Below are 20,400 nucleotides of genomic sequence, written 5' to 3'. Positions count from 1 at the left end.
CGCCATGCCGGGCCCGCCGCCTCAGACGCTAGCACCTGCGCCCGAAGAACTGTGGGGAGGGGAGATGTCAGCCCAGGTCATGGGGAGCTTCCAGGGTACCTCGGGGTCCCGTGGGGTCAGTCACAGTGGGCAGGAGCCCGAGATCGGTGGGTGAGCTTCTGGTATCGCAGTGGGGAGAGAAACCTTGAACTTTTGAGAGTTTGACCCTAAATCGTGAGGGGTGGGGCCCGCTGGAGGAAACACCTTTGAGACAAGGAGTTAAACTACAGTAGGTGGTGCTGGGGACAGGGCAGAAGACGCAAGTCCAGGGTCTCGAATACGGTGGGGTCAGAAGGTATCAATGGTGGAATTCTTGGGAAGGAGGGGTCACATTGCCGGGGGAGGGACTCTGGGATAAATTTGGAGGACCAGAAGAAAGAGATTGGTCCTTGGAATGTGAGGGCTGAGGTCATACTGATAGTGATTCAGAAAAACATAATTTTTTTTTTTTTGAGACGGAATCTTACTATATCGCCCAGTCTGGAGTGCAGTTGTGTGATCTCAACTAACTGCAGCCTCCAGCTCCTGAGTTGAAGTGATTCTTGTGCCTCAGCTTCCTGAGTAGCTGGGTTTACAGGATCCTGGCACCGCGCCCAGCTAATTTTTGTATTTTTAGTGGAGACGGAGTTTCACCATGTTGGCCAGGCTGGTCTCGAACTTCTGACCTCAGGTGATCTGCCCACCTCGGCCCCCATAAAGTGCTGGGATTATTGGCGTGAGCCACCGTGCCCGGCCAGAGAAATGTGCTTTCTGAGAGGCTGGGTGGGACTCTGACTAGCCAGCTGGGTCTGCAGGGCAGGAGATCCCTGTGGAAGGTGGGGAAAGGCTTTCCACCTTTGAAGGCCTAGAACACTAGTGACCAGATGAGGATCCTGAGGGAGAAGAAGTCTGCAGTCCTATACATTGAGAGAAGTAGCTGGCGTTGGTCTAGATTTGTTGGCTGGGCCGAACTCCCGAGTGTCTTAAGAGAGCTGAATAGCCTGAGGTCATAGACCCCAGGGTCATGGAGCAGGTGCGGACTGGGGATTAGGGAACTGTGGGATAAGTCTTTATGGGGATTGGAAATAAGGTTCAAATATCTGGGACCATGAAGGGAAGCAGAAAGGGTCTCTGAGATAGGGTAGACAGGGCAAGAGCTCATTCTACTCAACTAGTTCCCCTATCTCTTCTATCCCTCAGAGATGTCAGGCTGAAGGGGATGATGAAACTCTGCAAGCCCAAGAACATGGTGAAAGAGGAGACACAGGGCCGGGCGCAGTGGCTCAAGCCTGTAATCCCAGCACTTTGGGAGGCCGAGACGGGCGGATCACGAGGTCAGGAGATCGAGACCATCCTGGCTAACATGGTGAAACCCTGTCTCTACTAAAAATACAAAAAACTAGCTGGGCAACATGGCGGGCGCCTGTAGTCCCAGCTACTCAGGAGGCTGAGGCAGGAGAATGGCGTAAACCCAGGAGGCGGAGCTTGCAGTGAGCTGAGATCCAGCCACTGCACTCCAGCCTGGGTGACAGAGCGAGACTCTTTCTAAAAAAAAAAAAAAAAAAGAAAGAGGAGACACAGGAAGGTAGTGAATGCTCACTCCCTCTCCCCATTTGTCTTCTGCCCCATCAATTTCTAGATCAGGAAGGGGCCCTTTGGAATCCAACGCTTCTTGCCATTTAAGATGAGAAAGTGGAAGGCCAGAAAGGGGGTGGCTTAGAAGCAGTCATCAGAACCAGCTGTGTAGCCTTCAGCTGTCTTGCTTCCCCAGTACTCACCATAGTCCTGCTGGCAGTACCTCCGAAGGCTCATATATACTCTGGTGTCCGACATATTGCAGTAGTTTTGACACTGAGGATCTGGGGAGGGTCAGGCTGTTTGCAGTGGGCTCCTGGGGCCTGGATCACAGCCTCCTGCCCTGCCCATCCCTCCATTCCATCTTGATGGCCAGCTGGGGCACCCAGACCTTTGGGACTGGGCTCAATGGGTGACCCATGTATCCCCATCTGGGGACCCAGTCAGCCCATCCCCAGTCCCACTTGCCACTCAGGGACCTCCATGCCACACTGTCTTACCAGAGCTGTAAGCACCAGGAGTAGTGGCAAGGGTGGTTGTTGCTTCTGGAATTCCTGTGAGACCAAAGGAGAAATTAACCTCTTAGTCATTTCCCCCAGGATCCCCCCACCCCTGCCCCTGGAATCCAGGCACTGAAACTCTTTAAGTGTTTATTCCTTTAGGACTCAAGAGTGTAAGCATCCCTTGCCTTCCTCTCCTGGGACACAGGCGTCCAGGCCCCAAGCCTCCTTTTCCTCTAGAGTCCAAAATTTCAGTCCCTGCTTATCCGAGGGCCTGGAGTCCAGCCTCCAGCCTTGGGCTCTCAATTCCCAAGGCCCCAGCCCTCACTGCAGCTGCTCACTGGAGACCTGGGATGTCTCCTTCCCGCTCTACTCAGGCTTGTGGCCTGGTCCCTCAAGACTCACGCTGGCAGGGCATCCTGGGGGAGCGGCTCTGCTGGTAGCCAGGGCCACAGCGGTTGCAGGTCAGGCCTGTGACCCCTAACTTGCAGGTGCACTGCCCACTGGTCTGGTTGCAGGTTCCTCCTGTTGCCCCGATAGGGTGGCACTGGCAGGCTACATGAGCAGAGGAGCTGGGGGCATGGGGTATCGGGGCCCCAGATGTCCCTCCTAATTCCACAGTGTCTCCTCCCTCGGCCTGGGGAGTCCAGGCCCAGTCCCTCTATCCTCAACCGCAGGAGTCCAGGTCCCCAGCCCCTCCTCCCTCAGACTCAGGAGTCCAGGCCCCCAGCCCCTCCTCCCTCAGGCCCAGAGTCCAGGTCCCCAGCCCCTCCTTCCTCAGACCCAGGAGTCCAGGCCCCCAGCCCCTGCTCTCTCAGACCCAGGAGTCTAGGCCCAGCCCCTCCTCCCTCAGTCTCAGCCCCTAGCCCCTCCTCCCTCAGCCCCAGGAGTCTAGCCCCGCCTCTGTTCCCCCCACGTCTGTCTACAGGCCACACTCACCCCTGCAGGCCCTGCGGCTGGACATAGGCTGGCTAGGGTCCCTCCAGAACCCTGGTTGGCAGTAGTGGCAGTGCCGCCCGGCTGTGTGGTGGCGGCACCGCTCACAAACACCCCCACTCCGGCCGCCCGACAGCCTGAACAGCTCAGAGTTGAACCGGCAGCGTCGGGCGTGCTGGTTACAGGAGCAGGCTAGGAGCAAGATGGGGTGGGGGCGCATCAGGGCCAGGTGTGCTGCTCCCCAGTCCCCAGCTTTCTTCCCATGGCCCTGCCCTCATGAAAGGAAGCAGTGAGTGTCCAAGGTAGAAGAGAATGCCTGGGTCTCTCTAGCTAAGCCTGGTTCCCAGGACATCTCCATTCTCATCTTTTTATTTATTTATTTATTTTGTTTATTTTTTTGAGACGGAGTCTTGCTGTGTCACCCAGGCTGGAGTGCAGTGGCGCGACCTCGGCTCACTGCAACATCCACCTCCCAGGTTCAAGTGATTCTCCTGCCTCAGCCTCCCAAGTAGCTGGAACTACAGGTGCATGCCACCACACCTGGCTAATTTGTGTGTGTGTGTGTGTGTGTTTTTAGTAGAGATGGGGTTTCACCATGTTAGCCAGGATGATCTTGATCTCCTGACCTCATGATCCACCTGCTTCGGCCTCCCAGAGTTCTGGGATTACAGGCATGAGCCACTGTGCCTGGCCCCTCATCTTTTAAATGGGTAGGCCGGGTGCAGTGGCTCATGCCTGTAATCCCAGCACTTTGGGAGGCCAAGGTGGGTGGATCACCTGAGGTCAGGAGTTCGAGACCCACATGGCCAACATGGCAGAAACCCATCTCTACTAAAAATATAAAAATTAGCTGGCTGTGGTGGCTTGTGTCTGTAGTCCCAGCTACTCGGGAGGCCGAGGCAGGAGAATCTCCTGAACCCGGGAGGTGGAGGTTGCAGTGAGCCAAGATCGCGCCACTGCCCTCCAGTCTGGCGACAGAGCAAGACTCCATCTCAAAAAAACAAACAAAAAACAAAAAGAGTGGGCTATGGCCTGTGGAATCAGACCCTGTTAGCTTTGTCTGTCTCTCTGACTATATTCCCTGAGCAAGTGATTTCTCCCTTCTGTAATTCAATTGGCTGTGAAATGGCATTTATAATGTGTACTTCATGAGGCTTAAATGAAATGAAGTGGATAGAAAGTGCTTAGCCCAGGCCTGGCGGAGAGCAATTACTTGGCTGTCTAGCGTTCCCATGTGCAGGGCACCCTGTGCTAAGTGTTTGATGTATTTCATCTCCACAAGGGCTCTGTGAGGCTGGCACTATTATCACCCCCATTTTACAGAGGGAGAAAGCTGAGGCACAGAGAGGTACAGCTAGTGGGTAGTTGAAGGCAGGACTTAAACACAGGTCTTCTAGCTTGAGAGTCTGAGCTCTTAGCTCGCTCCAGTAATCCTCACATGAGGATTATGCTAAATAATAATAAATATGCATTATCCTGGGAGCGTTTGTCAGGTTTTTTAAGGTGGCTCTCAAACCTTACTACTTGTCAGAATTACCAGGGAAATGCTTTGTTGTCGTTTTTTTTTTTTTTTTGAGACGGAGTCTCGCTCTGTCGCCCAGGCTGGAGTGCAGTGGCCGGATCTCAGCTCACCGCAAGCTCTGCCTCCCGGGTTTACGCCATTCTTTTTTTTTTTTTTTTTTTGAGACGGAGTCTCGCTCTGTCGCCCAGGCTGGAGTGCAGTGGCCGGATCTCTGCTCACTGCAAGCTCTGCCTCCCGGGTTTACGCCATTCTCCTGCCTCAGCCTCCCGAGTAGCTGGGACTACAGGCGCCCGCCACCTCGCCCGGCTAGTTTTTTGTATTTTTAGTAGAGACGGGGTTTCACCGTGTTAGCCATGATGGTCTCGATCTCCTGACCTCGTGATCCGCCCGTCTCGGCCTCTCAAAGTGCTGGGATTACAGGCTTGAGCCACCGCGCCCGGCCTGTTGTCGTTTTTATTAAAAACACATTGGCAGGACATAGTGGCCCATACCAGTAAGTCCCAGCTACTCTAGAGACTGAAGTGGGAGGATCACTTGAGCCCGGGAGTTGGAGGCTGCAGTGAGTTATGATTGCACCACTGCCCTCCAGCCTGGGCAACAGAGTGAGACCTGTTGCAAAAGGTCTCAAAACAACAAACAACAAAAGCAAAAACCCAAAACAACAACAACAAAAGCCAGATTGCAGGACTCATCCCTAGGCTTTCTGATGGGCCTAGGAATCTGATTTCCAGCAAGCACTGCAGAGTGAGATGCTGATGCAGGGGGTTCATAGACCACTTTTTTTTTGAGACAGGGTCTCACTCTCGCCAAGGCTGGAGTGCAGTGGCGCAATCATAGCTCACTGCAGCCTCCAACTCCTGGGCTCAAGGGATCTTCCCATCTCAGCCTCCTCAGTAGCTGGGTCCACAGGCGTGTACCACCACACCAGACTACTTAAAAAAAATTTTTTTTTTTTTTGTAAAGATGGGGACTCATTATGGTGCTCAGGTTCATGGACACTCTTTGAAGAGACTTGGACAGGGTGTATTGACTCCAAGAAGTTTGAAAGCCCCGGACTGGCAGGTCCCTGGGAGCCCGGAAGAGTCGCGGGATGATCAGGGAGCTCAGACAGCTGCGTGTTCTTGGGAAAACAACTCGCCCTCTCCCAGCCTCTCTTTTCTCCCTGTCTAGAGAGAATCCAGATCCCTCCCTCCCAGGGCTTTTGTGGGCATTCGAGGTAGCAAAGGTATTCAGATGCTCAGTGGGTTGAGTCAGGCTTTGGATTCTTTCTGACCCAAGGGTAATTGCTTCACCTCACTTCCCCTGTAGAAAACTGAGATGAGGGAGGGGCGATGCAGACTAGGATGTCTGTGAAGCCCACAGCTTGCCGCAGGCATTAGTCTCACCTGGCCACCCTGACCTTTCTCCACCACAGCATTGTCAGTCTCTTACCCGGGTTTGGAGGGCACTGCCCTGCTCAGTCTGGGAGAATGTGGTGATCCTCAGGAGGACAGCCTCCCCAGCGCCCAGTCCCTGTCCAGGCCCAGGATGAAGGCCGCCTCATCCTCAGGCCAGGTGAGTCTCACCCCTCACTCCCTTGCTTAGGTAAAAGATTTGGCCAAAGAATGGGATGGTCTGTAAGTTAGCCCATGTGATCTTCATGTATGAAGAAATAAAGGGGTGGAGGCCAGGCACAGTGGCTCACGCCTGTAATCCCAGCATTTTGGGAGGCTGAGGCTGGTGGATCACCTGAGGTCAGGAGTTCGAGAACAGCCTGGCCACCATAGCGAAACCTCATCTCTACTAGAAATACAAAATTAGCTAGGCGTGGTGGTGTGCACCTGTAATCCCAGCTACTCAGGAGGCTGAGACAGGAGAATGGCTTGAACCCCAGAGGCGAAGGTTACAGTGAGCTGAGATGACACCACTGCACTCCAGCCTGGGTGACAGTAAGACTCCGTCTCAAAAGAAAAAACAAAGAAATAGAGGGCCGGGAGGCAAAGAGCATGGGAGATGGAGAGGGAAGGCCAGGGTACACTTGTACACGTGTGTGTATCTGTGTCTGTTGGTAGAGTTAGCTCCCAGGACCTCAGACCCTCTACTGAGTGTCTCAGGCTGGAGGAGGGAGGGGGTCAGTGCCAGAAGGAACTGACACAGGCTGTCTCTGAGGAGGGGCTGCTGGAGAGAGGTAGGGAAGGCCCGGTCTGGAAGCACCTTCAGGAAAGAGGACATCTCACGGGACATTCCTGGGGGGCACCTGTCTAGCTGGATAGAGCAGTGGATCGTTGCAGCATCTAGGAACTCAGGGCTCCCTGGGTTCAATCCCTTGCTGGCAATGAGACTTAGGGCAGGTGACCTCTCTTTGAGCCTTACCTTCTCAGCTGGGGAGTGGTGACTTTGGCTGGTGCTCAGGAAGCCGTTTCTTTCTGCCAGGTAGCACATTGGGCTTTATTTAAAGGCTTTATGTATATTAATGTATTTAATTTTCACTACAGCCTGTAAAGGATGTGCTGTTACTATTCCCACTCTATGGTGGAGGAAACTGAGGCACTGAAAGGTTAGGTCACTTGCCCAAGCTCTCACAGCGGGTAAGCAGAGGAGCCGGGATTCAAGCTCAAATAGTCTGACTGCCAGGCCACCAAGGCCATGCTCCTGTCTGTTACCTCCTGTCTGCCACCCTAGAGCACCTGGTGTGACAGTACCCGGCAGGAGCTTGGCAGGGATGGGCTGAGACCCCAGAACTTGGCTTCCTGAGCTCAGATCCTGGCCCTGCCACATGCAGCCACTGTGTGTCCTTGTGCAGGGGACTTCTGAACTCTAGCCCTGAGTCTCCTCATCTGTAAAATGGGCCTGATGACAGTCCCTGCCTGGCACACAGTAGGTGATTGATAAATATGTGTTTAATGACTGAATACTTTCCCCTTGTGGTTGGTTTGAGGAGTCAGGTACCATCCAGCTGCCCTGTTCCCCTACAACTGTTCAATAAATATTACCTAGGTACCTGCATCCAGCCAGGCCCTGGGATGGGTGCCGAAAATGGTTATTATATCATCATCATCACCACCACCATAATCACCACTATTGCCATCATCACCACCACCATCATCACCATCACTACCACCATCACCATCATCACCATCACCATCATCACCATCACACCACCACCACCATCACCATCACCACCATCACCATCATCATCATCACCACCACCATCACCACCATCATCACCACCACCATCACCACCACCACCACCACCATCATCATCATCACCACCACCATCACCACCACCATCATCACCACCACCACTATCATCACTACCACCATCACCATTATCACCACCATTGTCATCACCATCATCATCGCCATTACCACCATCACCACCATCATCATCATCACCATTATCACAGGCTGATGAGTGTTGAGAAGAGGCTGAGCCCCTCATGAGCAGACAGGCCCATGTGTGGCTGAGATACAGGACTGGCTGCAGGGAGGAGGTACAGAGACTACCGAGTCTGAGACTGGGGTGAGAGGCAAGGAGCACCCAGTTCCAGGGAGGGAAGGGAACATCCTGCTTCCGTAGGGACAAAGGACCCAGTGGCAGGCAGGCAAAGGCAGGGAGAGTACGGGGCGCAGGACTCACGTAGGCAAGGGTGGGGGTGCCGGGGTGTAGCAGGCCGCCAGGGCCAATCTCGATGGGACGGCCGGCAGCTCTCGCACCCCAGGCCAGTGGTATGGTGGCGACAGTGGCAGCGGGGGGGCCGGGCACGGGCAGCACAGCGGGCAGCATGGCCATGGCACTGGCAGCGGCCTCTCAGCCCAGCTGCCGCCAGCCCGGCCTGGCCCCCGAACTCTACGCGGAGGTGGCTGGCCACCACAGTGGCCTTAGGATCTGGTGTGGAGTGGAAGGTCACCCTTTCAGGGCCCCCCAAGGCCCCAGGCCAGGCTGGTCTGTGCCACAGCAGCCTCCAAGGACCCCCTGAGGCCCAGGCAGCAGACAGGATGAGGGCTGGGGGTCCTGGGGTGCAGAAGCGCAGGCTGACAGATGTCAGGAGGAAGGAGCCACCCAGGGCCAAGGTCAGGCTGCCATTGCAGGTTTCCCCGGGGCCAAGGTGGTTTCCTGGGGACAGGGCACAGGCCTGAGGGCAGGAGGCCGCCACGGCAGCCAGCTGTGTCACTGGTGGGAGGCAGAATTGGGGGCGGCCCTGTGGATCGTAGCATGGGTCCGCAGTGGCCTGGCCCAGGAGGAGCAGGAGGGCAAAGGTCACGGGCATGGTCACAGCAGAGCCAGCACCTGGAGGGAAGAGAGGTGGCTGGGCTGGGGACCTCAGCCGCAGCCTCTACCCCTCCTGGAGGCGTCCTGTGGAACCAGAGCATTCCACCCCCAACCCGTCCAGGCCCAGTCCCCCGCTGCATGGAAGCGAGGAAAATAGTTCCATCTGGGGAGAATTACTGTTTACATAACCCAAAGGGGAAAGAACGCAGACAAAATCGAGAATTTTGCCTGAACTAATCCGTAGCTTAACACCCCAGAGTTATCCGTCAGTGTCGAGGGGCAGGGGGCCCTGGGGAGCGGTGAGCGGCTGGAGCAGAGGGGCTGGCCAAGGCCAGCAGACGTGGAAACCTAGAGAGGGACACGGAGAAAGCAGGGCTGGGCAGGAGAGGGGGCTTGGGGATAGATGAAGACTCAGTCACAAAGAAATAGAGGACAGGACAGAGGCAGAGAGAGGATAGCCAGCCCGGGGGAGGGGCTCAGCACAGAAGTTGCTGCAAAGACAGAGGAACAGACAGGAGGCCGAGAGGCCGAGACAGAGGCCAGGCACCCAGAGGCCACAGGGAGCCGGGAGACTGAGGCTCGGACAGCCTGGGGGCTGGGATAGGCAGGCAGGTGGTCTCAGAGACACCCAGCCCAGCAGGCCCTGGGGAGGGGAGGGAAGGGGACAGGCTAGGGTTGCCTGGGGGGGGATCAGAAGTGAGAGACCGAGGCCCAGGCTTGCGGGGATCAGAGCCATGGCCTTTCCCACATGGGGCCCTAACCTTGTTTTCCACACCCTGGGCACGGAAGGGGATTATCACCAAACAACCCGGCCTCTGCCACCCACCCACCCCCAGTGCCCCACCCTTAACCCTTTCCCACCCGAGTGCAAAGCCCAGAGAGCTGAGCTGAGGAAAGGGACGCTGGGAGCTGGAACCTGGGTGGATCTGGGGCTTGGGAGTGGGACAATGGGATCCCCATGGGGTCAGGGGAAGCAGACACCTGGGTTCCCTTCAGAACTCAGGGTTGTGGGGACCGGAAGTTAGAGGTCTGGGACTTTCTGCTCACCTCAGCCCCCGCCCTCTGTCCTGGGCCTCACGGCCTGGAGACCAAAGTCTCTGCCTTCTCCACCCATCCAGAGTTCCCCAGAGCAGATGGGGGAACAGGTGTTGGGGGTGGTGGGTAATGAGGAAGAGAGAGGCAGGAAAGCAGGAGCTGTGACAGGGTGGGGTGCCAGAAGCCAGGGAGCCCGTGGGGGCAGAAGCCCAGACCCCAGGAATGGCAGGAGCCAGGAAGGACTGGACTCTGAAATGCCCCCACTTTCCCCTTCCAGGGCCAGCAGCCTGTGAGGAGCTCCCTGTGGACTGGGGGCCTCGGAGCCTTTCCAGGCCCTTGGCTCTGAATCTGCACCCAGGCATGCCCTTGGGCTGGGCATCTCTAGGGCACTGTGGGGGTAGGGGTAGGCCACACCTGCCCCAGCCTGGCCTCACAGCCCATGTCCCCACTGCTGTTGGCCACATGCAGACGCTGCCTCCCCTGGCCCCAGATGACAGGCCTCACCGTCTGCCCTCCCAAGGAGCCTGGCGCCATTTTGCACCCACTCGGGTGACGGCCGCCCACCTGGCCCTCAGCGGCATCCTGTTAAGGATCAGCCCCCCATGTCCCCTTTCTCTCTTGCTGGATAGTTCAGGGGGTGGCACTCTCTGGCCCTTAGCACCTTGAGGAACCAGGATGTAGTTCCCTAGTGTTCCTGGGGGATCCAGAAACCAGTCATGGCCCACAGAGAGCCCATACCCCCTTTAAGAAACAGAGTCCAGCCTTGCTCCCAGCAGATCCACAGGAGGCCTGCCTGGGCGGCGTGGGGTCCATCTGGGACCCAGGCTTCCTTTCCCTGGCTCTTGGCATGCAACCCCTACCCGAGCCCTGAGGCCCCCACATTGGCCAAACCTGCACTCAAGAAGAGAGCGTCCCGCAGCCAGTTCCCCGCAGGCTCTTCCTCCAAGCTGTGGCGCGGTGGGCTCTCAGGAGGGAGTGGCGTGGCTGTTCTCAGGTCCCAGGCTAGTGGGGTTTCTGGGCTGGGCGGGGGCTCAGAGCAGAGCCCGCAGAATCTAACACCGCCACCCCCCTCCCGCCCCAATCCCCTCACCAACCGCAGCCACGCTATCCCCACAGGGACCCCTGCCAGCCAGGCCACCCGCAACGGCGTGGGACGTGAGCGCCGTTGCCCCTGGCGGTCCAGCAGCAGGACAGCCCCGAGCAGCCTGGCCTAGGAGGCTCACCGCAGGTAGGACGGGAGGCCGCCAGTCGGGGTTCCCGCTCCATCCCACTCCACCCCTGCCCACTGGCTCAGCCCCGCCTTGTGGTGGCCAATCCGGCAGGGGCTGACCTTTGGGAGATAGTCGCTGTTGGGAACTTTGCTCAGCCCCTGCCTCTGGCTGTGTGACCCCAAGCCAGCCCCTCCTCCTCCCCCTCTGGAACCTTTGGTCAGCTGTGGGTTCACTGAGCCTTAAGGTCAGTCATTTTCAAGCCGTAAAAATCTGTGCTCTTGGAAGGTTCAGACCGGCCCCTGGAATTCAAAAGACCTCAGTCACTTTCTAAGATGGCAGGAAGGTGACAAAGGAGCTGAGAACACCTGGGCCCCTGTTTCTCCTGCAGCTGAGGGAGAAGGTGGGGACTCCCGGGGTGCTCAAAAGCACCTCCCCAGTGCCGGTGTCCTGTGAGGCCTCAGTGCTTTCATCGTAACATTTTCATGCAAATGTTGGTGTCTATTGTATTCCATCTCCCAATGGGTTGACTAGAAAAATAATGTTTTCAGGCCGGGCGCGGTGGCTCAAGCCTGTAATCCCAGCACTTTGGGAGGCCGAGACGGGCGGATCACAAGGTCAGGAGATCGAGACCATCCTGGCTAAAACCCCGTCTCTACTAAAAAATACAAAAAAATTAGCCAGGCGAGGTGGCGGGCGCCTGTAGTCCCAGCTACTCGGGAGGCTGAGGCAGGAGAATGGCGTGAACCTGGGAGGTGGAGCTTGCAGTGAGCTGAGATCTGGCCACTGCACTCGAGTCTGGGCGACAGAGCCAGACTCCGTCTCAAAAAAAAAAGATAATGTTTTCTGTCACTTCCCGCTGAGAAAAGCAAGGGCCTCGTGGGGTTGGGGAACGGCACCTGCTGCCCTGGGTGGCCCCAGCGTTTATCGTGCCGTAGTGTGGGCCCAATCCTGACAGGCTTGGGACCCACTGCCCCAGGCCTGCCCCAGGGGGTGCGAGGGCACAGCCAAGGCAACCCTTGATTCTGGACCCTTAGGTACCACGTTGGAGGGGGCCAGATTCGGCAGGAGCGGGACGGGGACATCGAATTTGAAAGAAGGGAGTCACTCCGAAAGGTGGGAGGGGCATTAGCTGCAGGAGGACTGAATGGGGCTGAGATGCCTCCATATCAGAGGGGGCGTGTCAGAACCGGGGGCCCAGGCTGTGCGAGTCAGAGTGGAACTTCGGGATTCAGGTGTGGGTCCCTCCACTGACCCTGCCTGAGCTCTCCCGGTATGGGACTTTGCCCGGGGTGTGCACTCGGAACACAGACCCCGGCATCGTCAGGCTCAGCGTCCGGAGAGGGAGGGGGAGACCCCAGCAGTGCAGGTCCTTCCCTGCTCTAGATTGTTGGAAGGTGCCAAGTGCCTTGGAGCAAAGCAAGTGGGAAAGTGGCCACAGGGGCCGAGGGGTTGCAGATGTAAGTGGGGTGACGTGGAGGGCGTTTCTGCTGAGGCCACGGCCAGCACAGAACCCAGCTTTGCTGCCACAGAAAACTGAGGAAGAAGGTTCAGGTCTTGCTTCGTCTTCCTCCCCACCTGGGCGAAGTCTCTTTAAGCTCCGGCTCCTGGAGGGACGCTTTTGTTCCTTGCAGCCTGAGCTGCCTGAGTTGATCTGTGCCCCTGCGGGTACCTGGGGACAGGCGGGGAAGAAGAGACAGAGTTGCCAGAGCCAAGCAAATAGTGCCCCAAGCTGGGAAGGAGACTGTTTTTTTTTGTCAGGGAGAGTTCTTTAAGGGCTGGAGACCTTCACCCTCAGCTTCCACAGAAGGCCGGGCCTGCCCAAGGCACAGCTCTGAGGTGGGTTCAACCCAGAGAGACCCCCAGTGCTGGGCTCGCACAGACCTCCAACCCCTGCCTCGGTGACCCAGGCATAACAGAGGCCCCACGAGGCAGGGCAGGTCACACCTCAGGAGTTACTGGGCAGAGTGTGGCTGGGTAGGGCCTGCCCTCCCTGGACGTGTTCAAAAAGGCCGGGATGGTAACTCCAGCCACACTGCCTGGGTTCAAATCCACCTCTGTCCTAGCTGTGTGACCAAGAACAAGCTCCTTAACCTCTCTGTGCCTTAGTTTCCTCATCTGTTAAATGAGGATGAAAGAATGGACCTTCCTCATGGTGGGCAGAGGGGGTCGTGCAGACTAAATGAGCTGACATGCCTACTGGTTCTTAGCTCTCTGGGACAGTCATGTTCCAGAACCTTCTGCGTTCTGGCCCCATTGTCGGACGTGTAGTCTGTATGTGACATGGCACCCATGGCAGGTCTGGGCTGCATCACATTGTCAAACATGTTGTTTTAGGCAGCAAAGCACATGGGTGTTCACAGTAAGAGAAGTAAAGTCTGCAAATAGCCACATGACCCTCCTCCAAGCCAGGGTTGTCCCAGATGAGTTCAGGACAGGTTGGCGTTTGCCCCTCCCACTGAGGACAAGGAATCGTGGGCCAGGACAGCAAGCCCCGAGATGGGCCTGGCCTGCCAGCACCCTCGCAGCCTCGGCCTCCGCGGGTGCTTTTCTATGGCTTTCTGGTTGTGTAGGCTGAGAACAGCCACAAGAGGGAGCACCTGAGACTCCAGGAAACGCCACGGCAGCCGCGGTACCCACTGCTTGATTTGCAGGGCCTGAGGCAAAATGCAGACACACGATCCCTTGTTTAGATTTGATGAAGGACTTTAAGATGGCGACGCCAGATCATTAAAGCAAGTGTGGGGCCTGTCTCAACGCAACTGCACGAATCACACAACATGAAGATGGACCCCGCGGGGGAGCACCCTTGTCCTGAGCTGGTTTCTCTTGGCCAGTAGCCCAGGCTCCGTCCCAGCCCTGCACCCCCCTGACCCCAGCCCTAGCCTTGGGACCTGCCCCTTCTCTGTGGGGCAGGACCCTGAGTTGAATGGGTGGCAAGATCATGTTTGGGACACAGTTTTCACCAGCTCAGTGAAAAAGGGCTCGGGCAGATTTAATTCACTTTTTGGAAACTAAAGCAGTGCCAGAGGCATTTATCTTAGGCCTTAGGCCAGCTGGCCTTGTTGGGGACCCACACAAGGCTTTCAAGGAGGGCCCAGAGTGTTCAGGCTTCTCAAAAGGGTCAGAGGAACTAAGTGAGGAGCCCTGGAATAGAGAAGGATGAGAGCTGAGGAGGGTGAGAGCTGAGGAGGCCTGCAGGACCCCGATGTTTAAGGGGACAGGTGGAGGGAGAGATGGGGAGCCGGGAGGGGTGAGGCAGAAGCCAGAAGTTTTGGGGGTGAGCCCATGCCAACCAGAGCTTCAGCAGGAATGGGGTGGGAGGGGTGAGGGGATGACTGCTGAGTTGTAGCCATTGGAGTGGCCACAGGGGAACAACAGGACATTGGTCAGAGGTGTGGACAAGGGGAAAAGAGAAAGCCGATCAGGACATGGTAGAGGCTGGGAGCAGAGGACCTTCTGGGAGCCCTGGGGAGAGCTGGAGGAGACTCGGAAAGAGCAGCCCCCGGAGAAGGGACCATCCATCCCATTGCGAGGACCGGGACCGAGGGCCCCATGGTGAGATGGCCCTGCACACCTACCACAACCAAACACGATGGCGAGCGAGGCCAGGAAATGGGGCCTTCCCGTGCTGCTGGTGGAAACAGAAACGGGAAGCCACCTGGCAGCTCCCGAAATGATTCAATGTAGAGTTCACCCTGTGACCCAGCACACAGGTTCATGGCAGCACTATTCACAACAGCTGAAAACTAGAAACAACTCCAGTGCCTGTCACCTGATGAGTGAATAAATTGTGGTCAACCCCAACAATGGGACTTTCAGCTTTGAAAGGAGTGAGGCAGTTATCTGGGCGTGGTGGCTGTACCTGTTAGTTCCAGCTACTCGGGAGGCTGACACAGGAGAATCACTTGAACGCAGGAGGTGGAAGTTATAGTGAGCCGAGATCGCACCACTGCACTCCAGCCTGAGCAACAGAGTGAGACACTGTCTCAAAAGAAAAAAAAAAGAAAAGAAAAGGAAAAAAAAAGGTGTGAGGCTGTGACACGTGCTACAGCGTGGATGGACCTTGAAAACACGGTGCCAAGTGAGGAAGCCAGCCTCAGAAGGCCATGGAGTGTGTGATTACAGTCACATGGAAAATAGAGAATGGGCAAATTCATAGAGACAGGAGATTAGTTGGTGGGGGGACAAGGGGCAGGGAAGATTGTGGGGAGATGGCTAAAGGGTGTGGGTTTTTTTTTGTGGGGGATTATGCAAATACTCAAAATTGTGCTGGTTGCATAGCTCTGTAAATATACTAAAAGCCATTAAATCGCACACTTGAAGTGGGTGAGTAGTATGGTATATGAATTATACTTTAAGTGGGTGAATGGTATGGTATATGAATTATATCTCAAAGTGGTTGCCCAAAAAAGAGCTGGCCGGGCGTGGTGGCTCACGCCTGTAATCTCAGCACTTTGGGAGGCTGAGGTGGGTGGATCACCTGAGGTCAAGTGTTCAAGACCAGCCTGGCCAACATGGTGAAACTTTGTCTCTACTAAAAGTACAAAAATTAGCTGGGCATGATGGTGTGCGCCTGTAGTCCCAGCTACTTGGGAGGCTGATGCAGGAGAATCACTTGAACCCAGGAGGCAGAGGTTGCAATGAGCCGAGATTGCACCATTGCACTCCAGCCTGGGCAACAGAGCAAAAACTCCATCACAAAAAAATAAAATAAGTAAAATAAATAAATAAATAATCATAGCCCTACATACAAAAGCTAAAACTGGCCCATGTCTGTAATCCCAGCACTTTGGGAGGCCAAGGCAGGAGGATTGCTTGAGCCCAGGAGTTCAAGACCAGCCTGGGAAACATAGTGAGACCCCATCTCTACAAAAAATGAGAGCTGGGCATGGTGGCACATGCCTGTGGTCCCAGCTACTGGGGAGGCTGAGGTGGAAGGATCCCTTGAGCCCAGCTGTGATCAGACCACTGGCACTCCATCCTAGGTGACAGAGTGAGAACCTGTCTCAAAAAACAAAAGCTGAACTCTCCAGCTTGACATGATAGCGCAGAGAGAACATTCTCAAGGCAAGAAGTGAAAGTTGTTAGTACCTTAAGTTCTGGGCCAGAAACAGACACAATTTCACTTGCACCATGTTAAACTGGTCAAGGCAGTCATGAGCCTGCCCAGATTCAAGGGAAAGGAAGTCCAGGAGTCTGTGGTCAGCTTGAACCTACCACACCCACTAATAGTATCAGGAGACACTTAGCACTTACCAGTGCAGGAGTGTGGCAGCCCCATTTCATGGAGGAGAGGAGGAGTTAAATAACACCTCCAGGTCACCAGCCTGCAGAAGGCAGAGCTTGTCCATTAACTTGGGCCCACCTGTGCTCTTTCCCTCTGTACGGGCACCAAAGATTCTTACCTGTTTTGTACTCTGCTGGCTTCCTGGCCCCAAGCACCGTGCCTGGCATGTAATAGATACTCTGCAAGTATTGATTTTATTTATGTTATTTTTTTGAGACAGTCTCGCTCTGTCACCCAGGCTGGAGTGCAGTGGCACAATCTCGGCTCACTGCAATCTCCACCTCCTGGGTTCAAGTGATTCTCCTGCCTCAGCCTCCTGAGTAGCTGGGATTACAGGCACCCACCACCATGCCCGGCTAATTTTTACATTTTTAGTAGAGATGGAGTTTTGCCATGTTGGCCAGGCTGGTCTCAAACTCCTGACCTCAGGTGATCCGTCTGCCTCGGCCTCCCAAAGTGCTGGGATTACAGGTGTGAGCCACTGCACCTGCCTGGCCACTGCAGGCATTGATTTTCCAACATGTACAGGCATTTCCTGCGTGCAAGGCACTGCTTTACAAAATCATCACATTTAATCTTCGTGCAACCCCATGAGGTAGTTCTGTGAAGTAGAACCATAGAAATGGCCATGAGTAGTCCGGGCACAATGGCTCACGCCTGTAATCCCACCACTTTGGGAGGCCGAGGTGGATGGATCACAAGGTCAAGAGTTCGAGACCAGCCTGGCCACCATGGTGAAACCCTGTCACTACTAAAAATACAAAAATTAGCCAGGCATGGCGGTGCGTACACATAATTCCAGCTACTCGGGAGGCTGAGGCAGGAGAATCGCTTGAACCCGGGAGGTGGAGGTTGCAGTGAGCCGAGATCACGCCACTGCGCTTCAGCCTGGGTGACAGAGCAAGACTCCATCGCCAGAAAACAAACAAACAAAAAAGGGTGAAAGAAAAAGAAATGGCCGTGAGTGTAGGTAAAATCAGGTTGAATATTGGCACTTTCCAATGGTTCCGTATACTCATACGCATTTAACAGGTGAGGAAACAGACTCAGAGAGACTCAGTAACTTCTTCTTGTTTTTGAGACAGGGTCTTGCTCTCAACAGAGAGCCTGCACTCCTAGGCTGGAGTGCAGGGGCACAATCACAGTTGACTGTAGCCTCAACCTTCTGGGCTCAAGCAATCCTCCCATCTCAGCCTCACAAGTAGCTGGGACCACAGGTGCATGCCATCACGCGTGATTAATTTAAAACCCTTTTTTTTTTTTTTTTTGGTAAAGATAGGTTCTTACTCTTTTTGCCCAAGCTGGCCTTGAACTCGGGCTCAAGTGATCCTCCCATCACAGCCTCCCAAAGTGCCAGGATTACAGGAACAAGCCACTGTGCTCAGCGAGGTGCAGTAACTTGACTTTGTAAGGTGCTGGTAAGTTGTAAGGTGCTGGTAAGCCTGGGAATTCCAGCTGGAACTCAGTCTCAGGTGGAAAGACCCCAGGGTCTGTGCTCTGAGGCCTCCCATGCACTGTGGCACTCAGAACAGAGGCTTGGATGGATTGAGTGAATGAATGACTTCGGCAGGGGGTGGGTGAAGAGACTGCTGTCCCCCCAACCCTCCCTCCTGACCATGTCCTCTCTCCTCCCCGCAGCCATCAAGGGATTCTGGGCCACCTGCCCTTCCTTCTCCACCTTCTACTTCCTCTTTGCCATTTTTGTGGTGTCCACCATCTTTCACTGCCACCAGCGCCTGGCTCTGGTGCCCACGCCCTGGGCATACTCAGCCCATGTGGTCCTGGCCCCGAGACACCTCCCCCGAGAGGGGCTGTTCACTATCAACTCCAAGGGCCGCCTGGGGAACCAGATGGGTGAGTACGCCACGCTGTACGCCCTGGCCAAGATGAACGGGCGGCCCGCCTTCATCCCGGCCCAGATGCACAGCACCCTGGCCCCCATCTTCAGAATCACCCTGCCGGTGCTGCACAGTGCCATGGCCAGCAGCATCCCCTGGCAGAACTACCACCTGAACGACTGGATGGAGGAGAAGTACCGCCACATCCCTGGGCGCTATGTCCGCCTCACGGGCTACCCCTGCTCCTGGACCTTCTACCACCACCTCCACCACGAGATCCTCCAGGAGTTCACCCTGCACGACCACGTGCGCGAGGAGGCCCAGAAGTTCCTGCGGGGCCTGCAGGCCAAGTGGGCAGGGCAGGCGACCTTCGTGGGGGTCCATGTGCGCCGGGGGGACTATGTCCATGTCATGCCGCGTGTATGGAAGGGGGTGCTGGCCGACCGGGGCTACCTGCAGTGGGCCCTGGACTGGTTCCAGTCCCGCTGCCGCCTCCCGGTCTTTGTGGTCACCAGCGATGACATGGCCTGGTGCCGGGACAGCATCAACAGCTCCCTTGGGGACGTGGTGTTCGCTGGCAATGGCCTCCAGGGCTCACCTGCCAAGGACTTCGCGCTGCTCACACAGTGCAACCACACCATCATCACTGTGGGCACCTTCGGGGTCTGGGCCGCCTACCTCGCCGGTGGGGACACCGTCTACCTGGCCAACTTCACCCTGCCCAACTCCCCCTTCAACATGGTCTTTAGGCCGCAAGCGGTCTTCCTGCCACAGTGGGTAGGCCTTGCAGCTGACCTTGGACAGGCTGGACAGAATGGCCTCTAGCTAGCCCTGCATGTGCCTAGCCCTCATCCTCTGACCCAAGGGGCAGTGAGTGGGGCGTGCTGGGCGTGGACTCACGGTCCCTCACACAGTTTGGATCCAGGCTTATCTACTTCATAGCTAAGTGAGTTTGGACAATTGACTCAACCTCTGTGCCTTAGTATGTCAACCACAAAATGCACAAACCTCAGAACTAAACACTGGTAGCAGCTGGTGGGAGCTAAGCAAATTCGCTTAGAGCCAGCGCCTTGTGACCGCGTGGGAGGCGTCGGCTGCTGACATGTATGCAGCACGCCGCCAAACATTGGCATCGCTTTACAATGGAAATGCAGTTTTGCCCTCTCCTTCCTGGCAGCACTGGTAGCACAGAGTCCAGATATTTTGCATTCATGTCCTGGGACAAAGCCATCCCTGCCCTAAAGGACAGGGGAACTCGATTTTCTGGGCAACTAGGAATTTTGGCTTTGGGGTTAGTGGGCCTTATCATGAAAGAATGTGGGGGAAGGGCTGGGTGTGGTGGCTCACGCCTATAATCCCAGCACTTTGGGAGGCCAAGGCAGGAGGATTGCTTGAGCCCAGGAGTTCAAGACCAGCCTGGGAAACATAGTGAGACCCCATCTCTACAAAAAATGAGAGCTGGGCATGGTGGCACATGCCTGTGGTCCCAGCTACTGGGGAGGCTGAGGTGGAAGGATCCCTTGAGCCCAGCTGTGATCAGACCACTGGCACTCCATCCTAGGTGACAGAGTGAGAACCTGTCTCAAAAAACAAAAGCTGAACTCTCCAGCTTGACATGATAGCGCAGAGAGAACATTCTCAAGGCAAGAAGTGAAAGTTGTTAGTACCTTAAGTTCTGGGCCAGAAACAGACACAATTTCACTTGCACCATGTTAAACTGGTCAAGGCAGTCATGAGCCTGCCCAGATTCAAGGGAAAGGAAGTCCAGGAGTCTGTGGTCAGCTTGAACCTACCACACCCACTAATAGTATCAGGAGACACTTAGCACTTACCAGTGCAGGAGTGTGGCAGCCCCATTTCATGGAGGAGAGGAGGAGTTAAATAACACCTCCAGGTCACCAGCCTGCAGAAGGCAGAGCTTGTCCATTAACTTGGGCCCACCTGTGCTCTTTCCCTCTGTACGGGCACCAAAGATTCTTACCTGTTTTGTACTCTGCTGGCTTCCTGGCCCCAAGCACCGTGCCTGGCATGTAATAGATACTCTGCAAGTATTGATTTTATTTATGTTATTTTTTTGAGACAGTCTCGCTCTGTCACCCAGGCTGGAGTGCAGTGGCACAATCTCGGCTCACTGCAATCTCCACCTCCTGGGTTCAAGTGATTCTCCTGCCTCAGCCTCCTGAGTAGCTGGGATTACAGGCACCCACCACCATGCCCGGCTAATTT

At 55.7% G+C, this 20,400-nt stretch overlaps 2 protein-coding genes across 3 annotated transcripts in view; one reads left to right on the top strand and one right to left on the bottom strand.

Annotated features, from left to right (window-relative positions):
• NTN5 (netrin 5) overlaps positions 1-10,819 on the bottom strand; it is an 11,406-nt gene extending 587 nt beyond the window's left edge. The window contains exons 1-7 of the mRNA XM_011946480.1: positions 10,730-10,819; positions 8,171-8,821; positions 3,033-3,221; positions 2,499-2,648; positions 2,094-2,147; positions 1,797-1,877; positions 4-49 (exon numbers count right to left, since the gene is read on the bottom strand). Of these exons, the coding sequence (XP_011801870.1) occupies positions 4-49; positions 1,797-1,877; positions 2,094-2,147; positions 2,499-2,648; positions 3,033-3,221; positions 8,171-8,801 (1,151 nt within the window). The 5' untranslated portion in view covers positions 8,802-8,821; positions 10,730-10,819. The remainder of the gene's footprint in view (positions 1-3; positions 50-1,796; positions 1,878-2,093; positions 2,148-2,498; positions 2,649-3,032; positions 3,222-8,170; positions 8,822-10,729) is intronic.
• The window catches only part of LOC105514801 (galactoside 2-alpha-L-fucosyltransferase 2-like), a 42,209-nt gene extending 22,661 nt beyond the window's left edge, over positions 1-19,548 (top strand). The window contains exon 2 of one of the 2 annotated variants that reach the window (XM_011946452.1): positions 17,975-19,548. In XM_011946452.1, the coding sequence (XP_011801842.1) occupies positions 17,975-18,999 (1,025 nt within the window). In that variant the 3' untranslated portion in view covers positions 19,000-19,548. Of the gene's footprint in view, positions 1-17,593 lie in introns of those variants that run through there. The other variant, XM_011946451.1, reaches the window with a different exon arrangement.
• The last annotated feature ends 852 nt before the right edge of the window (positions 19,549-20,400 follow it).

Source organism: Colobus angolensis, unplaced genomic scaffold (genome assembly GCF_000951035.1).
Source record: "Colobus angolensis palliatus isolate OR3802 unplaced genomic scaffold, Cang.pa_1.0 Scaffold25, whole genome shotgun sequence".
Taxonomy (NCBI): Eukaryota; Metazoa; Chordata; class Mammalia; order Primates; family Cercopithecidae; genus Colobus; species Colobus angolensis.
This window is presented reverse-complemented; position numbering and strand designations above follow the sequence as displayed.